The following is a 27,842-nucleotide window of genomic DNA, read 5'->3' on the forward strand; positions in this document are numbered from 1 at the left end:
AATGAGACAACTTCAATGCAGCAGAACACATATTACATGCAAAGTCACAGGTTAATAATACAATGCAAACTGTGAGACATAACATCTTCACCAACTCATTAATCGACAGGCTTTGCCCCCGAAATCTGTTAAATAGCTCCGTTTACACGGTCGATAGCCCCGATAGCAATTCAATATATTCAAAACATCGATTACGAGGCAACTGTTCGTTGGAATATAACCGGTATTCCCAATGTGTGAATTGCGATTATCGGATGATATCGAAACTGATTAATGGTCTGTTTTAAATCGATTTCTTCATTACGATGTTGTTTGTTACAAGTCCGTTCAAGTAATACAGATCTTCATCTATCATCTAAATCATCATTAAATATTTAAGCTATTTCCAATTTTTATTAATTAATTTGACGACCTCGGTGGCGCAGTGGTAAAGTTCTTGCCACTGAACGAACCGAGAGGTCCCGGGTTCGATCCCCGGTCGGGTCATGATGGAAAATGATCTTTTTCTGATTGTCCCGGGTCTTGGATGTTTATCTATACATGTATTTCTTATAAAATATAGTATCGTTGAGTTAGTATCCCATAACACAAGTCTCGAACTTAATTTGGGGCTAGCTCAATCTGTGTGATTTGTCCTAATATATTAAGACTTTATGTTGTAATGACCTGAGTAGAATCTAAATTTAGCTATTATTAATTACCTAGAGAATCTAAGTTGAAGATGTTTTTATCTACTCGTGCATGAGCGTCAGTTATGAGCCACTACACCTTTGGAAGAACCATATTTTTTGTGTCCATTTAACGACAGTCCTACCTGAACGTCTCGAAGACAAAGGAGTGAACCCTCAAGCTAAAACAGGTAAGAATACCCTGGGACTCGACAAACCTGTTTTTGCTGTCAATAATCTTAAAAGCGAAAGGGTAGATGAGGCCAGTCAAGTTTTTGAGAAGATAAATTCCTTAAGTCCGTATTTATTTATTTATTTATATATTTACTAGTACTTGCTCTTCAATTTATATCTTATAAACAGTATTTCTCAGTTTTCATTTAACGAAACTATCTTGTACTGTATAGACCCACAGATAAAATTGTAAGGAGCATTTCAACACAATTGAATATAAAAGAATAATGAACACGGCGATAAGGATTAAGTTAAGCAGGGTAATAAAACAGAATATACCACGTGGCCCAGTTTATAAATCAGAACAAAGGCAGTGAGAAACAACGGCTAGGCAGTCATTAATCAAATCAAGTCGAATGGTTAGTTGAAATCTGAATAGCAAATCCGCAGCGCGGGTGTTGTGGCGTCCGTGGACATATTGATGAGAGTCGCGTGGTATTGTATGGAATAGTCTAGAACTATTTCACATGAAGCATGTGTTACTATTTATAAGTATACGTACGAACGTATTAAAATAAAACCGACCGCCTTCGCCTAATAGACTTTGCGTGAAAGAATAACAAACATACACACATAAATCCTCACCATTTATATAAGATCCACATTTGTTAATTAACATCTTTGAAGAAAACGCTGCGATGAAGTGTGTTGTGTCGCTTCTTCATCTGCGCTTTAAAATCGGCAGTAGACTTAGTTTCAAGTAATTTTTTGACGCCAATAAGTGATGTATATCATCCTAAGTTAATGAATTTTGAATTTCAAAGATCGGGTACCACAATAAAAACTTCTATTAGAGTGACCTGAGAACTCAAAAGAAGAAACCGAATTCGATTAACTTCGTGGAAATCTGTTTCAGTAATGTCCGCTCCTCGCTTTTCTCACGTCCATACTCCAGGAACTGGGACTAATAACTATTTGAACAATCGTGTGATGGAGCACTACTACGAAATTCGGAATTCGCCTCTGAATCGTTAAGGGCCGTTTGTTTTCTGATGCTGAAGCTTATTGGAGGAATTCACACGATTATACTGACTCGACTGTGGATGCGTCCGTAAAAATTACAGGATATGTATTTTTTTTTCAATCAGTTCTACTTAAAAAGGGTTCGCTAACTCTGCTTGTGTAGAATTTCATCGAAACGCTTATATGAAATTATTACTGTTTTATATTACTGGTGAAAAGCAATAAACATCATGCATGACTTACTACTTTACTAATATCTATAATTTTGTAGGGTTTTTAACACAGATAAAAGAAAAACACCCTTATTTTATCTATGGTTTTTAAGATCAAGATCCTCAACTTCGTTGTTCTCATTGAAATTAAGCAGCACGATGCGAAGGGACGAGAAAAATGTATGGGACTAAAGGTTAGGAAGAGCTGAGGGGTGAAAAAATGTTTGGCCACGTTGTGCGACATGATAACATATTAAAAACCCAATAGAAGGCAAAACAGAAGCGAAAATAGGAAACAGAAAGCCAAGAAGGGCTTCTATGGAACAAATAAAGAAGGGAGCCAAGATTGAGGTCGTACAGGGAGGTCAAAACGATGGATGAGGATAGAAAGAGATGAAAAGAACCAACAGGAAAGATGTTCGTAAATGTTGAATGAATGAATACAGCACTCGGACATATTCATCCATACATTTAAAAAAAAATATCGCGGCGCGTCGCCTCGCTCCGGTTTGTCTTAATCGGGACAACTACGTGACTGATTCATCGATATGATTTAACAAGAAAATTTAAGTGGGGAAAATGAAGCAGTATTAAATTTTATTCCCACAGACATAAGATTATAAAAGTGGATGTTCTAAAAAGTATTTGAATTTTTCTTAAAAATATGTCTCAAATTGTTGCCCCGAGCTTCAAGGGACTGCGGCTTGGTCAAATTTAATTGCATTCGATTGTACGTGACTATTCCTTTACCTTGTTCGCTAAAGCACATTTAGGGTTACCACCCACCTAAAAATTTACGAAAGATTGCACGTATTGGGGTCATAATTTGTCGTAAAACTATAAAGAAGAAAAAATTGCTATGTTAAAGCGTATACGAATAATTTGAATTGAAACCGTGTTTTGATTGATACATTAGATTTGTTTTATTCCGTTATTAATTCTTTTTTTGTAAGTAAAATTACAGATGTAAAATAGATACTATCACTCATTTACCATTTTAGTGTCAATTTTTTATTTAAATTAATTTATTATTCTAGTTTTAATTTTTAATTTTAACAAATAGCTTAAGTGTGTATGTGTAGTTAATTTTATAAAAATAAATAATATAAAGCTCATTGAAAGACCTAAAAAAATTTAAATATGACTGATGCTAATGTCACAGATTAATACTAACGTAATTCATAAATCTGGAAAAGCTTTGCTATGTTGACAACCCTAGCTTCAGAGCTGAAAGACAATTTCTGTGAAAGGTAGCGGAGTGGCATATTGTTAGGGGCTTCCTCGGGCAGTCTCCGAGATCCCGGCATGCAAACAAACACACAATGTTGCGATTGAATTAAGCTTGTGTACAGAAATCTCCACTACCGTTTTGTTGGATTACCTGTGTTTTAGCAAAGATTTACTTAGAATTGGGAAAACAAACATTTACAAATTTTGAAGCGTGTTCATGTCGATTTGTCACAGTCAATTTACCGCACATTTGTAATTTCCAATCGTCGATAGTTAACTCGCCATACTTAAGAAGGTTTTTGTGACGAATTGACGGTTATGCCAAAGCGACTACAACGCTTTTGATGGCTTCTGCTATATATTCTATCCACGATTTATTGGTAGAAATGATGACAAAACAGAATCGTGAAGCGATCGGATTTTAAACTGATGAAAATAATAATACGAAAAGATTTTATTTTATCTGCGCCTTGATATAAATAAATTTTACTAAAGTTTAAAATATTATTCTCAATATAAACGTGTGTTGTATTTAAGTAAGGGCAAATAACATACTTTTAATTATTATGGCTCATGACCTATTAATATTATAAATGCGAAAGTTTGTGTGTATGTATGTTTATTTGTTACTTTCTCGCGCAAAATCTACTGGACAATTGTTATAAAACTTAGGACACGGGTAGAATATAACCTGGAATAAGACATAGAATACTTTTTATCCCGAAATTACCACGGGTGCGAAGCCCCGTGGCGCACCTAGTTAAATATAAACCTACCTATATATATATTGAATAATTCTTTAATGCAAAAGATTTTATAAATAATGCCTTCCAAGAAATGAATGAATTACAAAAGCTCCATTGTACCGAACGCAACGAAGACCTGTAGCTCCAAAAGCACTAAAAAACAACCGCTTTAAAATAGGAATTACATAACAACAGGTCTCGATATTCGTAAACTAAAAAAAAAACATATAAATATCACGTCAATAAAAAAAAATAACCAACCGGCATTTCGGAAGCAGCAACAACTTACCAAAGCAAGCCAAATCCGTTCATTAAAAAAAAAAAAACAAATCTTCTTTATAGCTAGCTACAAGTAAACACTAAAAGTGGCACAGATTAAACACTAGTCCGTAATACTAGAATTTTGGACACAATGACTAGAACTTTGAGGGCGGGAAAACACGTCCGTCCGTCGGAACGGCATGAACACAACTGAGGGTCACAAGTTTGGAAAAATGTCTAAGTGGCAGCGCCCTACCACGCGTACGTTGCGAGATGAGTAACAAAAAAAGACCCCTTCAAATAATATCGACCAAATGGTTCCCAAACTGAAAAGTGCATCGCTTTTTTTTTCGACGAAGTTAAATAAATAATATAATTATTATTTTTGTAATTTGGTTACACAAAAAATAATGAACATCATTTAATAACCATTATCTTGTAAAATTCAATTTATTTTTTGTTTTAACTAGGAAATAAATTCGTTTAAAACTAAATAACACTGTCATTCGTATGAAAATTTCGGTTAAACAAAAACAAAAACTTTTTCTTAAACATGGCTACAAATAAAAAAAAATCTAGCTAGACTGAATAAAAAATAAACGCTTGTAAAAAGAGTGGGTAATATTTAAAAATATGATCTCATTTTAGCTTATCAAATCACTTCGGGTTTTAGTCGTTTTTTTTTTCAATTAGTATCATGTTTCCAAGGTTATCAAGTTCCGTTCATTGTCCTTAGTTTTATAATGCTTGTTAGAAAATTATACCAACGAGTTTCTGTGGAAACTTATTTTGTTCGCCAGATTTATCATTGGCTGGCTCAGTTCTGATTCACACTTTTAATTATTCTATTGCCATATTTGTGAACATCCATCAACATCAAAAGTTTTTATAGGTTCAATGACATTTTAGAAGACATTAATTTTAATCTATTTAATATCCAATAAATTTTATTCTCGTTAATGATTATTTAAATAAATTGAGAAAATTAAATTGGATAACCATTAACTATATAATCTGTTGAAAACAGATAATTGACGAAATAAATTGCTTTTGTCTAGACTTTTGAAGAACAATTTCCACATCAATATTATTAACAATTTGGCAAATTTCAAAGCGAAGTTTATTAATTAGCGAACAATTACATTAGAGAAGAAAAATAAAAGTACATTTAAGTTGAACAAATGCCTAACTAAAGCGGCTAGACTCGATTTGATTTAATTTGGCGAGCGCCGTCGGGGTCCTAGACAGTTAATAATAAAAGTTTGGAAACCACTTGCCCCAAGTTCTGCAGCTGCCGTCCCTACGCATACATACAAACGATTCCGTTGCATGTGTGTGCGTCAGTACAAATCGTGGACGTGGGTGTGTGCGTTAGGGGTGTACGTTAAATAATGATCGTTTTTGTCATGATCAATCGATTTTTTCAACGGTTAATTCTGTATTGTTACAAGAGAAAGTAATTAATATTAATTAGTGAGGAACAAATTGGAATGAAGTTTTTTCCATGGAATTTACGAGTGACAAAAAGTTGAACTGCGTTTTTATTTTCATCGGTTTGTGTAAATATTTAATTGAAGTTTCACAGTTATTCATGGGTAATTCGTAATTTGATATCATAAAAATAATTTCAAGCCGGGTTTTTCTAGTTTTCATTGGAGTTTTAATACATTATATACTGTTACTAAGCAAAGGAATCGTGAAACAACTCAAAGAAATCTTAAGATGCAAATTAATTTAATAAAAAACAAACGACTGCAGATTTTTGCAGATGTCCGAGGATTTTTTACACTAATTATTCTGATTAAGTCTACATCTGGTGCTAAAAGAAAAAATGTATTTTCAAGCAGAAAATGTTAATATTTCCCAGGAATTGCAATTGTATTACGTAGGAAATAGAGTTTAAAATTGCTCAGTTTGTGATCGTAAAACAATGTAAGTATATGATACGCGGGTTGCATACGAACCACCTGTCATATGTGGCGACATGTTGAGGTAGGCAGGATATGCAATTACCTATAAATACCTAAACCGACCATACAGCACGGGGTCAATGACAGGTCGGTGACCTTTGTGTGTCAGGTGATTGTATCATTCAGAACTGAGCTTCTCAATCTTTCAGTACCTATACGGAGACCAAAAAATGACGCTCAATTAAAAAAAATAAAACACAAGTAAATTTCAAAGGAATTCAGTTCTGTAAAAAACATAACTTGGTGTTTCATAAAAAAATGTTCCTTATTGAAGCTCGGTCTATGGACTTATTTGGACATATGCTAGTGCCAAATTGGTCAGATTTTTCCTTCACAGTCATACTATGTGACACAAAATAATATTTTTATTTATTCCAAAGTAAAATATAATATTTGAACACATTTCACAGAGTGAACGATACATTCTAGGAAGGAATCATTCAGTAAACTGGATAAAATGCATACGCTTCTGCACTCCGTCTCCCGAGTTATTTCCGGCTGAGGTACGTATGAGAACTTGCGAATTTCCTCGAGTTTTCTAATACTCGTGTAAATCGAGTCTCGAAACCGAATAAATATTTCTCACAAAAAGTTTTAATGTTGTCATGGATAATATGTGTAGTGCCAATGGTCTAGCAAATAAGAATGTCGGAGACCATGAGAAAAAGTTGGAAAACGGACCTTGACATCTACTCTCTGCGGCTGAGGAAGGAACCGGGAAAACGCTCAGACTTATCACTTAATCTTACGCCGTATTGATGAATTAATAAAAACGTGTTCTATCCTATTATTTCCGCTCAAGTTTTTTACTTTGGTTTAGTTAAAAACAAACACTTGAGTGTGTTTATTTCTACATTTTTAACATGAATAATAAAATTATGAAAATGAGTCTTCAAGTTTCAAGTAATCAAGTGAAAAAAATTATTATCTATTGTCGTAATTTCCAAATTTTGTTGTCAAATCAATGGCGGAACTGACGCGGGAAACTATACAAATGAAGTTTGATCAAGAGCCAACAGATGGTGTAACTACTACACAACACGTACTCAAAGTTGAAACCGATGAGTAACCGCGTCCTAGGTGAGCGACATAAGCGGTACAACGCGATATTCCCATAACATAAATGTTAAGTGATATATGGATGATACTTATATATGGTAGGTGATGATATTTTTTATGAAAAGTTAATATTTAGGTACATTTGTTAGGTTGAGATAAATAATTGTTATTATATATTGGTTTAGTGATTGTATTTGATTTTGTATTTTGCATGCCTGATGTAAGTTAAAGTGTACCTACATAATGAAAACTGTCGATTTCCTAAATAGGCGTTTTGTTTTACAGACTTCTTGATAGTTAGAAGTTTTGCTACACAGGCGATTAGCTAGCTAGGCAGATTGCTCATTAGACGTTTCGCTTTGTTGGACGTTTTACTACTTAGACTTTCTGATCGGGAGGGAAAGTGAGATACGTATTATTTTTATACTGAACAACTGCTTTAGTAAGTACCGATTTTAATTTAAATATATTATCATTAATTCATATGATTTCATATGATTCATATAATTTGCTATTAGCCTGTGTTGTTGGTTGTCGCTGTAATCACTAACATGTGCGTAGCGTCGCACTGCGTCGTGCAGCGTCCGCCGCTCACCTAGGACAAGGTAACAAGTCAACGCACTACTTTTAAACAGTAATGGTCGGTTCAACGGACATAATGGAGGTTTTGTTGTTTGCTTGACCACACACGCTGCAATCTAAGTACTAAAGTCAACAATAAGATAAGCGGGCGGTGGACTAGTAACGTCACTCGGGTTCTTTCGTCGTCCTTCGTTTCGCTTCAGATCTTTTAGTTGCTCTTTTCATTGAAATAGTGACATATAACGTACTAGCTTTTACCCACAACTTCGTATGTGAATAAAAATCCGTTTCCCGTGGGAATTTCAGAAAATCCCTTGTTAGTGCTCCCCTGCACTGTCCTAGGAACCTACACACCAAATTTCAGCTTTCTTTTGCTGTACGTTGTCTGTCAGTCAGTCACTTAGTAACGCAAGAGATTTATACGTATAGATCGATAAAATGTAGATTAAAGAACCGGCAATCCGCAATGGGCCCGCGTGGTGGGTCATGACTCCTTATTCATCCGCATGGAAGACCTGTGCCCTAGCTGTGGGGACGTTTAAATGGCTGTTGATGAGAAAACTAAATGTGTGACATTCGTCAGTTCGTTACTTAATCACGATTAAATATTATTGCGTTTTGACCACCGACGGCCAATAAATTACGTACTTTATTATCGTTTAAGAGTTTGAGAAAACTGATACAAAAGTATTATTTGAAAGCATGTACTATTTTTTTCACCATCTTACAAATAAAAGTGATCTAGTTCCTTTGTTTAGTCAAGAGTTAGCTTTGAGTTAGTAATTAGTTACATTAAATATTTTATCAGGATTGTCCACAAGACGAAAATATAAGGCGATTACATTCGCAAGTCCTTCCGTTAAGTGTTGGGTTACCCGCATCGATATCGATGACTGTAACTCGATTCTTTGCATCGTTATCGATTGCCAGCAAAGGATGTCGAGGTTACGACAACTCTGAGGTGGAAAACGTTGTGGGTTACACATGATTGTGAATATTTAATTCACTCGACTTTGATATTACACGTACAATGTCATAAAATAATAATTCATTTTCAACGTAATTTTTTTTTTCAAGATCGAAAATCGAAAGCATGTAGCGTGACGAATTTAATTTCGTCCTCGCTCGATATATCAATAAAATATTGAGCTTCGTTCAAAATTCGAACGCAATTGAATGAGTAAATACGTAAAATACAAAAATCGGTTTATTTTCGTGTCAAAATGCAATTTGTTCCCTCACAATGAACGGAATGTTCGAATTCGAAATTTGAATACGAGTATCGCGTTGGTGAACCAATGGCATGAAAGAATTGCTTTGTAAATATTGATTGTCTTTTATTTTTTGTGTTAAATAGAATTTCCTGCGGGTATTTTTCTCTCAGAAGAATGGTTTATAAAATTGCGGACACTTTTATATCCTGTTCAGTTAAAGCATAAATTTAGAAGTAAAAGTGTCACAGGCTTTTTTGAGGGCATTTTTTTATTATTTAATCTAATACTAGATGTTGCCCGGGGCTTCGATCCCGTGGGAATTTTGAGATAAAATATAGCAATCTTGGATAATGTACCATTCTAATGATAAAGAATTTTTGAAGTCGGTTCAGTATTTACGGCGATTACCCGCCTTAAACACACAAACTCCTCTTTATATTAATAGTATAGTATAGATTTCTCAATGGTGGATGTGCTAAGTGCCACCACATAATAATAATTATTATGTGGTTAAAATGGTAAGTGAATTTTTATTAAGTCATTCATGTACTAAAAGCTCAATCAAATATGTAATCAGTTCTTCAAATTTCATAACTCTCATATAATTACACGACATCGTAACAGCGCTAACTACCACGGCACGCGATATCAAAATACGTTAAAAGTTACAGCTCAGTTCGTACAAATTGTAATATTAATCGAATAATTAAAACGATTACTCGATATTTCGCGTGTTGTACGAAATACAAAGAGAGAAAATAAATCTTTTCTGATTGACAAAACAATTATTTAAATTAAAAAAGATGGACGACACGCGATCTTCAACTAACGGGGTACAGTCCGCATAAAAAGCTTAATATTGAAATTTAAATCGATTAATATATTACATACACGAACATGTATCGTGGATTCTAAATAGCCCTACCATAAGTACACAATACATATATCATTTAATACATTGAAATCAACTGAACAAATGTTGTACAGATTGATTCAGGTTTTTAAAAGTTTGTAAGTCAGTAAGTAGAACATAGTAAAACAACTAAACTAGTGGACGGTATAAATCAAATAATATGTACAAATTAATTCATGTTTTTTTTATTTCATTCATTCATTCATTCATTCTCTATATAAAATATCTGTCGTTGTAGACTGTACGGGAATTATTGTGTCGTCAATTTGATTAAAGGGCATTATGTATAATTTATTCAAATTTAATATAAGGTCCCTCTCTCTTCACTTATTGTTTTTCCGGTTGCTTCCAAACGACATAAGAGGTTGGAATCAAATACTAGCTTTTAAAATTTTTCTCCCGTACTTCGTTCGGTCTTGAGCATCGTTTGTCTGTCTGTCAGACCATTGGCATGCATAATATCATACTTGACGACATCAAGCTAGCATTTCTTAAATCGGTAGAAAGACCTTTGTACATCGTAGCATAGATTATATAATAATTCCAGAATCGGAGGTAAAAGCAACAAAAAAATAAAAACCTTTGCTTTTTTTACATTTCGAATTTCGAAAAATAAGAACTATTGTTCAATTTGAATGTTTCGAGTTGATAAGTTTGATTATGGAACTTCGTTAGATTGTCACTGTCAATTTGCCGCATACACGCCAGTACATGCATTAATTAGACATAATGTTACTTCGTCACACCTACACCCATATATTTCGGCAATGACGAAATTATGTGATGGAAATCAAATCGACAATACCAATTTTTGAGCTTTAACTTTTATTTTTTTAAGGGTAAACGATATTGTATTGTTGAAAGGACTCTTTTGTAACAACAAAACAATAGGCGTTAGGAAAAGGGCGGGAATTCAGTTTATCACGACATTTCTGACATAGCGTGCCGGAAATTCACACAGTCGCAAATTATAAATGCTACAGAATTGAAGAACTATAAAAAAGAAGTCCTTCACAACTGCAACAAGCAGCATTTTTATAATGATGTTAAGTTTAAATTCTTACAATATTATAAAAAGAAGTCGCGTCTGACTGTATGTATGAACGCAATAAGCTCAAAAATTACTAGGCTGATTTTTGTACGGTTTCCACCACAGTGTGATTCCGGAATAAGATTTAAGTTTATAATTTAATATGGTTTTATCCAAGCGAAGCCGGGACGAGCCGCTAGTAAGAAATGAATTGCTATGCTATGTAATAGTGGGATCTCCTGTACGCGAATACTCCATCGACAAGACTCTTAAATGAGAAGAATAAAATCATACAGTTTTTCAACAAGTATAGGCTAGTCACCAATTTTTTTTATGACTATTCGAAGGCTCTTATATCATTAGAAACACCAGTGAAAAAATACTGTGATAATGACAATACTTTCAAAGATATGACAAAAATAAAATCACATATTTTAGTCTCTCTCACTCGTCCAAACGCTCCATACTAAATAACACGAACAAGTGACGTCACAACGTGCGAAAATGTTCGCGAAGAAAGATATGTTCGTTCGACAGCTACATTAAATATTACGTTTATGGTGATGATTTCTTAATAAAAGTTGTTACAATTTTTTTGTTATTTATGATGGTTAAATTTATTTTTATAATTTCATACTTTTTGAAAAAGGACTTTCCAACCAACTTTAAATCTTCGTATTTAAATCCAGCTGCATTGTTACAGTCTATGAATTATCATAATGATCCTAAATACATCAATTTCATCTAGATTATACATATTTTTTACAATTATCTGACCTTGGCAACTACCTTATTGTAAACGTGATTCTTCTGCTATGTCCAAATTTGAGACAGTGATTGCAAATTTTCGGTTACAATCTAATAAAAAGAACAATACGGAACATAAACTTTGTGATCAAATTATTCGTGGAAATATATGGAAAGAAGTTTTATTGCGTAAACATGAGTTTTCATAAATTGTTTCTTTGTTTAGTCATATAAGTGGGTGAAAGTTATGTAAGCCTGTTTATATCAATTCTCAATTAATTTAATTGGAAATATTTAGCTTGCATATGTTATGACTGTAAGAGATCCCTACATGGGATAAGTCCGCCGTTGTACAATGTATCTATCTTGTATTAAAGTTATTACAAATTATTACAAACAAACATTTTTGTAGAAAAAAAATCTTGTTTTCTTCTACTTCAGTACAGTTAACGGCACATCAAACTATCCAAATTCATTGCAAACTCGCCGCTATTATCGCGCCATAGAGCTTCATGGAGGGTAACTTGACGTGCTGTTGACTGTACTTGTTTAAAATGTTTACCTACTTTCCCGGTCGGTCTACTTTTCCAACGGTCTTTCCCGAAAAGTTTTTGGGTTTTGTTACGTTATCGCAAAACTCGGTGATTTAGTTCGTAGTAGAGGAAAATGTGCTGGTGCAGCAGTGCATCCTGTCGATAAGAAAATGGGGTTGCAACAAGCGCATATTGCGCTATGGTACAATTTTCTAACAAAAAAATATGCTTCCTTTACATATATTATAAAACATACTCTACTAACTACTAGCCCAAATTATATTAACTACAGGTTTTCACGCCATATAATTAAAAATATATAATAATATTAAAATAATAAAACCACTTAATTCATAGATGTTGCCCGGGGCTTCGCTCCCGTGGGAATTTTGAGATAAAATATAGCCAATAGCAATCTTGGATAATGTACCTTTCTAATAGTGAAAGAATTTTTGAAATCGGTTCGTTAGTTTCGTAGATTACCGGGCTCAAACATACAAACTCACAAACGCTTACCTCTTTATAATAGTAGTAAATATTACAGTAAGAGTACATTTTGACTGTTAAATAGTGAAGTTGCTCCGACACCACTGACACATAACTGCCACAGATTAGACATGCAGAGGATTATTCATAAATTGATTTCTAAACAAGCTGATTCTGTAACCTTTATTAATTATTTTCCCGATGTCTCTCCAGCCCAAACTACTGTCAACCCTACTCAAGGTCAATATACATATACATAGTATGGTCAGGCATACAAAAACGTTAAAACAGGTAAAACAAACTTTGAGCTATCATCAACAAGTTGCTTTTTCTAGTTTGTCTGCGACATTAAACATGACTATAATATTGTCCATTTATCGTAGATTTGTCCCATTGTCCAACTTCCTATGGTCCAAGAGTCAGTGAACTCCAAAACCTATACCAATGTTGGTGTAAACAGCAACGCAGCCGGCGATCGATATGTCGTGGTAAACACGGCGGTTGCCATGGCGACGCGGCGGGAGATCTCGTCACTTCCTACCCCCTCGGCTGCTCTGCGTCCCTGGTAGGGCTGTCACTAAACGAGATTACTCACAAATTTGATTCGAACTATAAGTCAGCGAAGGATGGCGTTCATTAAGAGTAGCCTATTCCCAGTTGTAAGAAAAAGAAGGATGTTAATGTTGATGTTGTAAGTTGGTCAACAAAAAGCAATCGCTTTTAATGTGGTTAAGATTGAAATTTGTATCGTAATTTAAAGCCTTTAACTAGACACACTAGCGTCACTATCGCCTTTTTATAAATCTTTTTTATTTCATAGCAAAAGTACAAAATGATCTTGACGAATAATTATGCCAAAGGAATAAGAGAAATTAGTAAAAATGTGCGGCTAGACGCAGCTATAAATCAAAACCTGGGATTTTGTCAGCAATTTTTAAATAAGTATCGTTTAGTCCTAACACAACAGAAGGCGCTAGTAAACATAGACATCACAGTTATTATATTAATCAGCAATTGTTGATCATAGAAATACTCATCAGCAAAAAAAAAATTACTCATTGCCAACCCTATGACGAGTTCGCCCCTTCGACGCCGGAGGTCGCCGGTATCCATCATCATCGTCATTAAAAAAATAATTATTGATTGATCAAAAACTACCCTAGTGGCAACCCTACGGCGAGTGCGCCCCTCGCTAGAGGGCGCTGTCCGCGGCATCCTATGCGTACACTGATGCGGCTTATGCATTCCCAATGTTCAATTGTTCAACATCCAATCGAAATATTAATTAGAACGCTCCCATTAATCCGTAATAATTTGATTGCACTGAGATCTGTTTGGTATTGCATTGCATTAACCTGAGGCCCGATTCTGATGCAATCAACTTATCGTATCGTAGGTTCCTTGGATACTTGGAATATTGTAGCTTCTATTCCCTAATTTTTAAATTGATGAATTTTTGCATTATTATTGTCAAACTGGGAATATTTAGTGCAGTAGCGCGGCCACTGTGTATTTTTTATTTTATTATTATTGTATTTATTTTATTTCCTTATCATGGTGCACACGGAAGACCAGCGTTGTGGACCACGACAAATGCTGAGGGGGGACCATTTTGGTGCACAAAATTGTTATAGGATTTACCTAATGTTTCTGTTTTTGTAATGTTATTTTGTACCAAATATTATTTCTTTATTTCTATTGAAAGTCGGGGTTTTTTTTTATTTGTCTAATAAATAAACTAGTTTTGTATATAGCGTGGTTCTTGGGGAAGGTTTTGATGTATAATTTATTATGATTTTACTCGAGCGAAGACGGAAACCGCCAGTTGGCTGAATTTTCGAGCGTTTTGGCCGCCGTCATTACGTTCCTTCAAAATAGACCCATTCTAAAATCTTAACAATCAAATGTTATTTAAATTTACAAACTACCCTCAACACAGGTTATTATTTATAAATTATGATACTAAAAAGTTTCTTGTCTTTGTTGAAATTTGAAGAAGGGTAATGAAGCTGTGATGGTGTAATGGTTAAGACGCCCGGCTGTGGATCGAAGGGTCCCAGGTTCGAATCCTATTCGTGCCACATGAGTTTGTAAACCAATCTGACTCATGTATAGTAGTTTTCATAGACCACTTGCTTCCGGTGAAGGAAAACATCGTGAGGAAACCTACACACTGGTATTATCAACTTGTGTGTGAAATGGAGAAGGCAATGGCAAACCACTGCATTAATAATGCCAAGAAAGTTGTTGTGTGTGTTTTATTCCAGATAATGACCACGACCCCCAGCCATGAGGAATACGACTATGAAGAGAATGACGGCGGTCGAAACGCTCGAAAATTCGCCCATTTATTGGGTTCGTTGTAAATGAAGTAGTTCATTAAGTTTTTAGCTTACAATCATGCTACATTGTGATTGGTTGTCAGCGTCTGTCACTGCGAAAAGTGTATCCTGATAATCCCAATCACGATTTCAGAAATTAGACCTTCACAGACCAACTTTTTCACGTCATATTCTAAATTAAATAATATTTACCAAAGCTACAAACTACTAGCACAATTTTTTACCTTGGGAAATTATCATCTGATTATGCAGTAAGGGATGCCGCGCGTCGTCCGTCCACTGGTAAAACTTCGGTCATGTTCCAATTTGAGCACCGATTTCAATGGCACCCGAGACCCCGTCTGTCGTAATCTTACTTTTATACTTACAAAATTGAATCATTCCTACCTGAACCCAATTCTTGTATGCGAAAATGTCGATACTAACAGCTCCTCAGAAATCAGAATTTTCAATGGTACTTACCTGAAAAAAAAAACAATGAATTAATTGCGTATTAAAATAACAATGACACAAAACGGTCGACGGTTATACAATGGACCCTTTTAGCATTCAGAAGGGCCTTATTCAATACTAGCGGCCCGTCCCGGCTTCGCTCGCGTAAAATCATAATTAATTGAAAGAAGAAAAAAAAAAGAAAAGAAAAGAAAGAAGGTTTAGGTGTACAATCCTGAGGAATCAGGAACCACACATCAAAAACGACTTAACCGATTTTGAGCGAACACAATAAATTTTTGATTAGTTTTTTTTTGTAAATTGTGAACATTTCAAAAACTACTCAACCGATTTTGATGCCCCACGAACTTAAAAATTCTATTGACAGATCTAACATACCTTTTAAATTTCATCAAAATCAGACCAACGGTTCGAAAGTCATCGCATTACAAACATACATACAATGTAATTTTGCTCCAAGTTGAATTGTAAACCTCGCTCGCTAGGTCAAAAACAATTTTCTTGAAACTCAGCTCCGCACAGCACAGCTTCGGTCGAGTCAGGCTCTAAGACATTTACCGCTCTATCAATAAAAATTTTGTTCTCTGATTGGGCTTAGAGTAGTTTTTCTTTGTGTTGTCCCTCTCTCTCTTGTCAGTATTTGACATTGAAAGAACGAGACAATACAAGGAATAACTATTCCGAGGCTAATCAGAAGATAACGTTTTTACTTATAAGGGGGTATGGTATGGCTGTCGCAATAGCGGCGATTTTTCAATGTATTTAGGTAGATTGATGTGCTGGTGACTGTACATGAAGTTCATAATACATATAGTTCCTTCAATATTGTCTCATAACCTCAAAGTTTGGTCTGAGGACCTTATGCTAATGAGTCTCGACTATGGATATTAATTAAACCATATTTGCACTTTATACGTTAATTTGCATTGTGTTAACAGAATTTATGAAAATGAATAATGTATTCGGATAATTAAATGCAAGATTAAACCGATTTTATGAGAAATAAAAACAATTTGGAATTTATCAAAAGCTTGTGTTGGTTCTATCGACAGGTGATATCTCGTGTGAAAATTGAAAAGGAAAATAAGAACTACTTATGGATAACTATGGAAGCTAAATGTGTTTGCCCAACAGTGGGATAGGGAAGAAATTTATGTATGAAACTTTAAATGTTGCAAACCCATACAAATAAATTCTTTCGATTTTCGGAATATTTGCCGCTAATACGCAATATTATATATGCGAAAAAGTCTAATTTTTGTCTGTCTATGGCGCTTTCAAGGCCCGATTTTGATGAAACTAGGAATAGATGTAGTTGACCGTAAATATAACAGTCTGCGGCGGGTAAAACACCCGGCAAAAGCTAGTAAAAATAATACTAAAATCATGACTATATGAAAACCGAATCAAAATCAGCACATTTTGTGGAAACAGTCAATTATACAAATGCACAGTAATAATTTTGTTGGCATTTAAATAATTATTTTATTGACATTTAAATCGGAACCGTTCAAAATTAAATTCGGTATTAATAAACGAAATTCAGTATCGAGTCGCGGTTGAAAAGCCGCAAATTATTTGTTCTAGAATCCATTTGAGAACCGTCAATGGTCGGTTTCGGGCGTAACCGCAAACACAGTCGAAAATGTAGGAAAACGAGACACACATTTTCGGGAATTCTAGAAAAAATCGTAGCCTTTCAGTTCCCGCGCGGCTTGATTGTAGATCTTTTTTATTAACTCCATCCAGGATGATCTCGGCAAGAAAAATGAAAGCTTCATTTTTATTAATGAATAGATTATTAATTAATATACTGTGTAATAAATTGTGTAACTAATTTTTATTGTACTGTATAAATATTCTAATGGCACGGATTAATTATCTCAAAAATTTAACATGTAAAATTCAATTTTTGTGAATTCAATGCACGCATATAAAATTTGACGTTTATTTACACGTGAAACTTTTAACGGACGAAACTGTTTCGATAACATTGGTACCATAATGAAAATTGCTTTATTAATGGCTTTATTAGTTTTTTAGTGTCATAAACGTGCAGGTTTAATCATCAAAAGGTGTAAAGTTGATTACTTTTCACGTCATTTTAATCTTAAACTCAAAATCCATAGACATTACTTATGCGAAACAATTTTCACTTGGAAACTTCGAAGTCTTACCCAAGATATTCATTCTAAAAACAGATTACGAAAGACAAGATGCTCCTGTTACCATAGACAAAGAAATGCCTTATCTCGCCATGTTGAGTGCTTCGAAAAAGGAATACGTTATTTGAAACTCGAATGGCTGTTGGGATGAAACGGAATGAATAGAATTTTGTCTATAGCCTGCCAAGTGTTTGTTTTTGGAACGTCTCAAACAGGGATAGAAGGGACTGATTTAGGGATTATCGCGAAATAAGCGTTATTTTGTCGGGACTTTATCCGTTAATAGATCACTGTGTAACGTTCCTTTTCAGCTTGTAATGTCAATTATTGGGGACGTGGAGATTTTTCTGATTAAGTAGACGTATAGTGAAATATTAACTTCGGCTAATAAAAAGGATCTTGTCATACGATACAAGAGTTTTAATTACTACATTAGCCTAAAACAAAGTCGCTTCCCGCTGTCTGTCTCTATTTACGCTTAGATCTTTCAAACTCCGCAAAGGATGTTAATGCGGGTATTTTCAATAGATAGTGACCTGAGGAAGGTTTAAGTGTAAACTTTAATACGGTTTGACATAACCAAATTTATTTGTAATGGATATACGAGAATCCAAGTAGGTTTTCTTATCTGAGCGTTTTCCCTCCTCAGCCGGTGAGCGTCGGAAAACAGAAGAGCGGGGAACATGGTTAGCGCATTTTATCGCACTTCCCGTGTTCTAAAGTTGCAAACATGGGGTTTTATACATTGGTATAAATTTTGCAATCGACCTGTCATCTTATCTTAGACCGCGATTATTTGTCTCAAGTGCGAGCATGGCTACAATATGGCTGCTGTATTTTGAAGAGAAATTATCGACTTTTGACAGTTTAGGGGGTTAAATTTATCTGCGATTTTCGAGACCCAGATACCCATATGCTCGCATGTTAGATAGAAATGTCGTGAGTTTTAAAAGTTTAAGCGCCGCGACTCTTATCTATCGCACAGATTCAGTAAGAATTATCATAATTTCAACCCCTTTTCGCCTCGACGGAAGGCGTATGCTCAGTAACATTTAATAAACATAAAAACAATCAATTAATATTTTATTGCATCCTAACTAATATTATAAAGGCGAAAGTAAGTTTGTATGTTATATCTTCACGTTGTTTGAAGTATGTAGGACATAGGGTACCTTAGATACCGGAAAGATAAATATTCCCGCGGGTAACAGTTATGTATGAATATAAAAGTAAACAATTTATGTAAATATAGTGGATATTTCAATATTTTCCGAAACATGTATTCAATTAAATACATAATCCGACTGATATCGTAACATGTTGACCCCAGTTAGTTGGTAAATGTTTATTGAAACCATAAATAAAATAAAAACTAACACGTCGGTATTCTGCTCCAATTTATTCCAAAATACACGAATATATCATTATATCGTATCGTATAATATGTTCGGATCCTGTTTATTTTAACAAGGGTTGTATAAAGGACAATAAATTTCATGCTAACAATAAACATAAGAAGTAAGCACATTTAAATGTGTATTTTTAAACTATTTTTAGGGTTCCATAGTCCTATAGACAAAGAACCCTTATAGTTTCATCATGTCCGTCCGTCTGTTGTTTAGCTCAAAAACATAGTACTAGAATGGTGATTTAGTATGGGTATAAACATTAATTACGCCGACAAAGTGGTCCACGAGTTCAACTCGCACTTGACCGGTTCTTTATAACAATTTAATATGCTAACATATCGGTTAAATATCGCTAAAAAGATTTAAAAGACACAAATAAGTCGTGAGTGGCATTAGGATAAATGGATCATGGTTAAAGCCTGACAGAAGAAAAGGCGGGAAAAGCGCCAGAGGGCCCGCCGACGCCATTTTGTTATTTATTGTTTCTATTGAGACAAAATCTTCAGTATTCCGAATTTCTTATAACACTTTAAAAAGGAACGTGAATTCTCTTTGACCAATCAAGGATTGAATACCAAAATACCTATATCATCGCATACTTTCATTGTGTATGTCATCAAAAGTAACAGAAAGATTTTCATCTAATATTACAAAAGCGAAAGTGAATTTGTTTGTTCTTTTCACGCTTTAACTACTAAATCAATATTGATATAATTACTTGTTACGTTACAATTCCCGTGGGAAAATCGTAGTCTCAGAAACAATCTCATAGTTTTTCATAAAACAAAACATTTCACCTATTTTAACCGGAACAACTAAAGATATCTGCTTCAAAATTGAGTTACATTCATATATAAATACATTGCAAGTTAAATTAAAGTTTGTAAAAATATAACAGTTCCGATGGGCGCACTCGTGGCTCAGAATTAAAAATTAATCTCAAAGTTGTTAACCATAATGTATTTGACTTGCAAACGGGTGAAGTTCAGATTAATAAATAAATTTAGCTCGTGCAAAATGAATATTTCAGTTGAAAAAGTGTTGGCCCACTTCGCGTTATCTAAGAGCGTGTTCCCATTGCTCATCGTTCTCCGTCACGTTTATTCCGTTGAATCTGTCGATGGATCAATGCAGAAGAACGTAAGAAATTGTATGAAGATGTAGCGGGAGCGAGGTGATTATGCTCGACCGCCACAAAGAGAAGATCTCAGCGCCGGGGAACCGCACAGCTCCGACAGTGTCATGTCGGAGCCGTGCTTATATGCTTCCAATCGTAAACGCACTGTCTGCGCGGTTTAGGCTTGTTAGCTTTCTACAGTGAGACGACCGTTGTGCCATCTGTCCGTAGAGTCGTGGATCAGTGTGGCTTGTTATTTGTCGGCTCATAAAAGTATCTGCAGTTTCTGGCCACAATTTGTTCAGGTAATTCAAATATGGCAACCGTTTTAATAGAAAAATATAACATTTAAACAGACGTCTTACACTAAAAAAGTAAATACTTAAGCTGTCACCGAAATTCAGGCAGTTTCCTTAATCCACTGAAAAGTTATTTATGGGAAACCCGACTTTATCATTATCCAATTAGAGTTTCATCTCGCTAAACAACAAAGTTGGTGTATTAATTATACAATCAAGTCCTGAGTAAACATCAAAACCGTGAGTTTTGTTTGAATAATTATTATTACTGCTTGAATTTTGATAAACAATGCGAGTTAGAAATTTTGGATTCTTGTCAGGGGTATTAAATTTAATTAACTATAACCGTGGTTTGGTACCTTATTTATAGGAGCCACAAACCGAGAAATAGACATGAAAGTGAATCAGTTCTGTCTAACTAGCGGCTCGTCGATAATATAATAACATATATATAATACGCTCATATATAGCCGAATAAATAATAAGCATCCTTTCTCCCGCCCGAGTAGGAACTATCAAAATTTTAAAATAATTCTATTCGCATGGAAAAGCGGAGGTGGCGGGAAAGCTAAAACTTCCATCTGTTTAGAATCTAAAGCAACATACACGGAAGAAGATGTCATTTTCGCATAATGTCACTTATTCAAAACATATTTTTTTTGTCGGAAATGGCGATCCCAATAATTAAGAAACAACAAAATCTGGTAGGGATGTGCACACTAAACTTTACAAGCAGTGGTTTTTTGGTCGGATATATACGACGCTCGCGAAATGTTTGTCGTATAAATCCGAAGTTCGCGGTGAGGTTAAGACGCTCTCAATTTCATAATTAATTAATGTTAATAAGGTGAATTGAAGGTACTAGTACTCACGTTTTGATATCGTTTGCTCGATATCTATATGTAATTCATTGTCGGTAGCCAGCGTGCCTTCTTACTAACGTTGTTTTAAACTGTAACAATAGAAGGATAACATTAATATAAAGCTCATCTGTGAAATTTCATTAGCAAGTTTTTTGCAAACAGTTCCGTAATCTTTTTAGCCATGCGAAGTAATAATTATTATGCAAGCAATAAATGAATGCAGTCCTCTTGTTTCCGTAGTCCCATTGGATGGACAAAAATCATTTAACCATAGATCAATTTACTTTACGGAAAATAGTTTAAACTCCAGTATCAATTTTATTTTATGTTTGAGACCATGTTTAGTTTAATGAAAGACAGATGTAACTAAAAACTAACTTACGATATTACCCAGAACCAACAAAAACTTCTGACATTTCAAAGCTATTAACGGTTCCAAAACTTACAAGAGAAATATAATAACCCTAAATGATCCAAATTTAGCAGGAAGCAGACATAAAACCGTTGTCTGGAATGCATACGACCTTGGAATAGAAAAAAAAAACGAATGCAGGTAGCAACAGACCCGAACAAACTTAAAAAACACGACAGCATTAGACGTGAATGTCTAAAAATATGCAAATTATAAACCTTATTACCTTGTCAATAAGGCGCAACAGCTGACTGCGATATGGTTAATGATTTTCAAACATGTGGCGTCAAGACGTGTGTCATTTTTTATCCTACTGCGGTGAAGACAAAGGAGTGTTATGGTTGTTGAATTTAGAATATTTGTTTATGATGTCCGTGTAATAATATATGTATTTTTCTACGAAGATAATTCCCTCTATGGTTTAAAGGTTATTAGTAAATACATAGAACCAGTAAAATCCGGTTACATACATATAACATTCTTAGTATAATCAGTAACACTTTCGTTATTTTTTTCTGTAGTCTATGGATATTGTGTAATTCACATTTTCGTTTGAAGTCAATTAATGAAAAAAAATTCACAGATTTAAAAAAGGAAATTTTATTTTTTTCATAACATACTTAATGAGCCTCTTAGAACGCGTTCCCAACAATAATTATAAAACAGTAAAACGTCAAAGGACAAGGTAAGCTTCAAAATCTAGTTAACATCATTGCAACAGCGGATTCTATCAAAATCTTTACTTTTCATTAATAAATACATATTGGTTGAGTTCACCTCCAGTACAATATATTTACAATTCAGTATAGGTAGAATAGTTACATTGTGATCGAGAGGTCTCAGGCTCGAATCCTATTGGTGGTGGTAGTTCCGAAATGCTAGTAGTTTGTAGCTTTGGTAAACATCATTTAATTTAGAATATGACGTGAAAAAGTGCCTGTGAAGGCCTAATTTCTGAATAAATGATTTGATTTTGATTTATTCGTGCCATATGAGTTTGTATACCAATCAAGCACGCTACTGGTTGACTGTGTAGTTTACTAGTGTGTTGCCTTGCAATTATATGGCGGTAGGTATTAATAATATTTTTAAGTCATATCAGATGCCTATAGGCGACTTGAATAAAATCAGACACAAGTGTCAGCAATAACACACTCGTTAAGATGTTTCCTTATATTGGCCATTCGAGTATTTAGGGAAAGATTGAGTGGCGTTAGGTTCCCGTAGATGTCGTACAAGGCGAATAAAGGACACATAGCCTTGGCTAGCTGTATAAAAAATACGACATAAACGATTCCTAACCGCCGGTAATGATTTCAACAATAAATATGTTGATAATACTTTAAGAAAGTAAACGAATATATAAGGACAAATCACACAGATTGATCTAGCCCCAAAGTAAGTTCGAGACTTGTCTTATGGGATACTAACTCAACTATACTATATTTAATAACAAATACATATACAGATAAACATCCAAGACCCGGGCCAATCAGAAAAAGACCGAACCCGGGACCTCACGGTTTAGAGGCAAGCACTGCGCCATCGAGGTCGTCGAAAAGAGCGATATATGGGGGAAAAAAAATATATAGTAAAATATTTACTGAATTATATCAATGGCCTAAAAAAGTTTTGATTTAATGAATCTATTTAAGATAAATGTGGCAAATGATCTCACATTACTGCTCGACCAGTTTGGACCCAGACTGGTCAAGCCGAAAATAACGAATTTCTAATTAAATTATTAGGTTTTGAGACTGTTTGAATAAGAATACTGTACTTCAATGAAAGTTAATTAGATCGTGTAATCCTGTTACAGATTCTTGTTTGAGTATCGGTCCGTTTATCTGAAGTTTCGTAATTAATACGAATTTTTCAATTATCACAGATTGTTACAAGTTGAAATAATACATGTTTGTAAGTTCCGAATGATTTTGTGTTTCATAAAAAAGACAGACATCTTTCAATTTGTTCATTTTATTTATTGAATCGATTGATTAAAAAAAAAAATATCACCAATGACCGGAAATCCATTTAGTAGTTTTTGAGTTGAAAGCCAACAACCGGATTTTGTTTTATAAAAATACAGGCTTTTAGTCTAGTTTAAGCACCAGTCTCCCACAACAATATAAATTCTTACCTAATGTGTTTACTATTAGTCTATACCATTTGATTAATTTGTATATTGTGGAGAAAATAAGTATATATTATTTAAAAAATGTATGTTTGTGTACAGACAAGTTTATTTCAATAAACAAATATTACGTAACAAACTAGTTATCTAACTAGGGACATATGTTCGTGTATCTAGCCAGAGGGATTTGCTTACGCAACTTGTAAACTTCAGTTGGGTTGGGTTGGTCTGATTAGTAAGTACCTAACTGACAGAGTTTAGTGAAAACTTAAAGAGAGAATTTTAGTTTTTATTACTAGCTGCGCCTGCACCTGAATTATCCGTGAACCAAATTTTATAACAATCCGTCCAGTAGATTTTGCGTGAAATAGTTACAACCAACCTAACTAATATTATAAACGCGAGAGTAAGTTTGTTTGTTACCTCTTCAAGCTTTATCTACATGACCAATCTTCTTGAAATTTTGCATACACGTAGTATGAAGTCTGGATAAGGACAGAAGGTACTCTTTGTCCCGAAATTTCCTCGGGAGCGAAGCTCCGGGGCGCAGCTAGTAATATATACACATATAGAACATACATCCTCATAAACTTTCGCATTTTAAGTACGATAATATTAGTAGGATTCGATTAAAATTTGTATTGCGAATGAACACTTTTTACGTGCCAGTTAGTATTTATCGCATGTGGTTAACGCCCGAATAAACCAGAAGGCCTACTACGAAAAATACAAATACGCAAAACGTTACTAACGTCCACATGTTGTCTCTCTTACACATATCGTGTACGCATCGTGTAAAAAAAACGTAGCAATTACGTGCTACGTGTTTTACGTTCCATGGTAGGCCCCCAGCTTAATTAACTTCCGATTTGTATGTGTGTACAGTTTTTATATATTTTTTTGTCCTATCTTTTTTGGTACGTGACCTTGTAACGGTTAACATGTTTTTAATTAGTGTGGTAATTGATCTGTTTCAAATTACATACCTTTCAGAAATTTATGTTTATACAACAATAGTAAGTAGTTACGAAGTAAGTACAATCCTTACTTACATGCTAATAAAGAAAAAAATATTTATATTCGTAATGTATAAACTCAAATACTACCGGGCCAATTTTGATGAAATTTGGCACAGCTATAGACGAAACCTTTAAGAGTAACAAAGGCTACTTTTTAAATTATATTTTTAGCCGAGCGAAGCCGGGACGGGCCATTAGTTTTTAATATTTTCCTACGCACAAAACCATCTAGCCGTCAGCCTATCCCTCCATTCATTGTAATGCTTACAACACAACACACATTACGACACAAATCAACATAAGTTTGAATGTACCTCCCACGCGCTTGTGAACCTTTATGTATTACATTATATACCCGTCGTTTAAGATGGTTTGATACAAAAGAATAGAAAATAATCGCGCTATTGCGCATGAGTATATCTGTGTGCGTAGCGCGACTTTGCTATTCACATCTCACCGAATCGATTCGCAGTGAGACGCAGCTGGTGATTCTCAGGGCGTTTCGAACGCTTGCGGTCGGGCTATCGTTACAATTTTTCGAATTGTAACCAAGGCAAGAATTACTTTTTCTATCCGACTTTAAAATAATTAATTTGTACTGTTGTAATGTCAATTTTATGAATGATTGATTTTGGAAATTATTCCTTAAGAAAATTGACGTATATTTTCAGCAGTCACAGTCACAGTGCGTGCTTTTTTCTGAAGCCAAAATACCTATACGTCTTCGTGAAAAATTGTATACAAGTTATTTATTTTATAATATACTTACCTAGACAAAAACTTGAAAATCGAACTTGAATCGAACTTGGAAATGGAAATCGATTGCAATCGCAATGACATTATCAAAAGTAAGTTAGTAAGTTACAAGTAGGTATTTAAATGATCAAATAAATCATGTGAAATCGAAAAATGGCCATGCCTTGTCTATCGAGATCCCGTAGTAAAAATAAAAGTAAAACCTATGTAGCTCATTCAAACTTTAGCTGAATTTTGACTAAGATACTGTGATCAAATCTTAAACTTCTAAAGCGACCCAAAAAGGACGAACCATTTAAGAGTTACGTTGATTTACTTAATTGATACCAAAATTCTCTTTTTGTCAAGTTTGCCGACTGAGAACATAATGGCTGTCTCGCTTTTATCATTAATTTTCCCTCCAAATTTGATTATGCAATGCGGATTTTGATTACAAAGTTAGCTTTGCGACTCGGGTGCGGAAAAGTTACATATTTCTGAATATACTGTGTGTGAAGTTTCTCTGTCCGTATTCATAGAATATGTTTCTTACAAACATTACCATATGCAAATGTGTGTTCTGTTATTGGCCAGTTTCATACGTAAATTTCCGGTTGGAATTGTGAGACAGGCAGTGTAATTACAGGGTACTGTGCTAATAGACCTTAGGGCCACAAAGTACTCACGTGCGACACCCCTATCGCTGCAAGCGTTGACCACTTCCCATCAGGTGGGCCGCATGCATGTTTGCCTGCTTGTGAAATATATAAAAAAGTACACCTTAAGATAGACTAGTACCACAGTTGTAAGGACATAGCTAATGACGTTGTAGGCTGCATGATACTCGTAGTACACAGCATATAATATTTACAAGGTACAAATCCTACTTCTTACTTATGCGAAAGTTGAATTGTTTTTTACTCACTCATGCAAATTCCATTGGACATATTTCTATGGAATCATATAGCCTGGAATATCCCATCAGGCATTTAGGATACTTTTTATAACGGAATAGAAGCTCCGAGATACAGATTGTGGACACAATGTAACATCAAATACTAACTGGATCTATTTCAGACGAAGATTTCGGAAACCTATCACCAACTATCAAGCGAATCGCCAGCTCCACACGTTGTGCGTGACACGGGTCCACTTTGTCACACGGAGTGACATCCCATTTAATTACTGGATCGGCCGCGTTAAGCATTGAACCCTAATTAACATGGCGGACTTAATGATGTTATTGTTCTGTATGATCGTACGTTTCACTTTAATTTTGTCTGTATTGTAATTAAATTGTGCCTTTAAGCTACAGATACCCGTCGTGTAATTGAAAATTGTCTATGAAAATTTCGAGTTTTAAAAACAGGATATACAGATATATAGCTATATGTGAATAAATAGTTATATGTGAATAGCTTGCTGCGCCTGTGGGAATTTCGGGATAAAAAGTACTCTATTTGTTAATCCGTCCAGTAGATTTTACGTGAAAAGGTAACAAACATATATATATGTTACTGTAAATCCTATGATATTTCAGTAAAACCTAAGATTTACCAACTCTTAATGGTAAAAGTCCGAACAATTTTGCGATTCGAACTTTTACCACCATTCACTTGGTAAATCTTAGGATTTACATCAAAGGCACGGTAAATGTTGAAAAAAATATGTCATATCGTGTTCGGCGAATTGTCTCGTGCTCGTTAAAATATATCATATATACCTTTAAAAGTTAAAAAATTTTAAAAATAAAAATACCTACTTATCACATAAAAATAATTTAAAATAGATATGGATTAGACTAATTACTTAGGTAATTAATTACTCTCATAATTATGATACCTATATAAAAATATGTAAGGTATTGACTGAAAAATAAATGATTAAAAAGAATTACTCATTGTTTTATTCCCAAAACCAACATTTACCAGCCGTCAGTGGCAAAACCTAGCATATACTAAATTCTAATGGCAAAAGCCCGAAAAAATAGTTATTTTTTGTAAATACTTACATTTACCAACCCATGCCGGTAAATCCTAAGATTTT

At 34.4% G+C, this 27,842-nt stretch overlaps 1 protein-coding gene across 30 annotated transcripts in view; it reads right to left on the bottom strand.

The window, feature by feature from the left end:
• Positions 1 to 27,842, bottom strand: part of brat (brain tumor) — a 357,328-nt gene that overhangs the window by 50,335 nt on the left and 279,151 nt on the right. For 18 of the 30 annotated variants that reach the window (XM_053760348.1, XM_053760340.1, XM_053760346.1 and 15 more), the window contains one exon: positions 21,506 to 21,585. The exons of 7 other annotated variants lie outside the window; for them this stretch is intronic. Coding sequence is in view for 1 of the 23 variants with exons in the window: in XM_053760332.1 (XP_053616307.1) it covers positions 4,343 to 4,365 (23 nt within the window). In the remaining 22 variants the exon portion in view is untranslated. Of the gene's footprint in view, positions 1 to 4,342; positions 4,521 to 15,577; positions 15,653 to 21,505; positions 21,586 to 27,842 lie in introns of those variants that run through there. 5 more of the 30 variants (XM_053760356.1, XM_053760354.2, XM_064436623.1 and 2 more) reach the window with 2 other exon arrangements.

The sequence above is a fragment of the Plodia interpunctella genome, chromosome 20 (genome assembly GCF_027563975.2).
Source record: "Plodia interpunctella isolate USDA-ARS_2022_Savannah chromosome 20, ilPloInte3.2, whole genome shotgun sequence".
Classification (NCBI taxonomy): Eukaryota; Metazoa; Arthropoda; class Insecta; order Lepidoptera; family Pyralidae; genus Plodia; species Plodia interpunctella.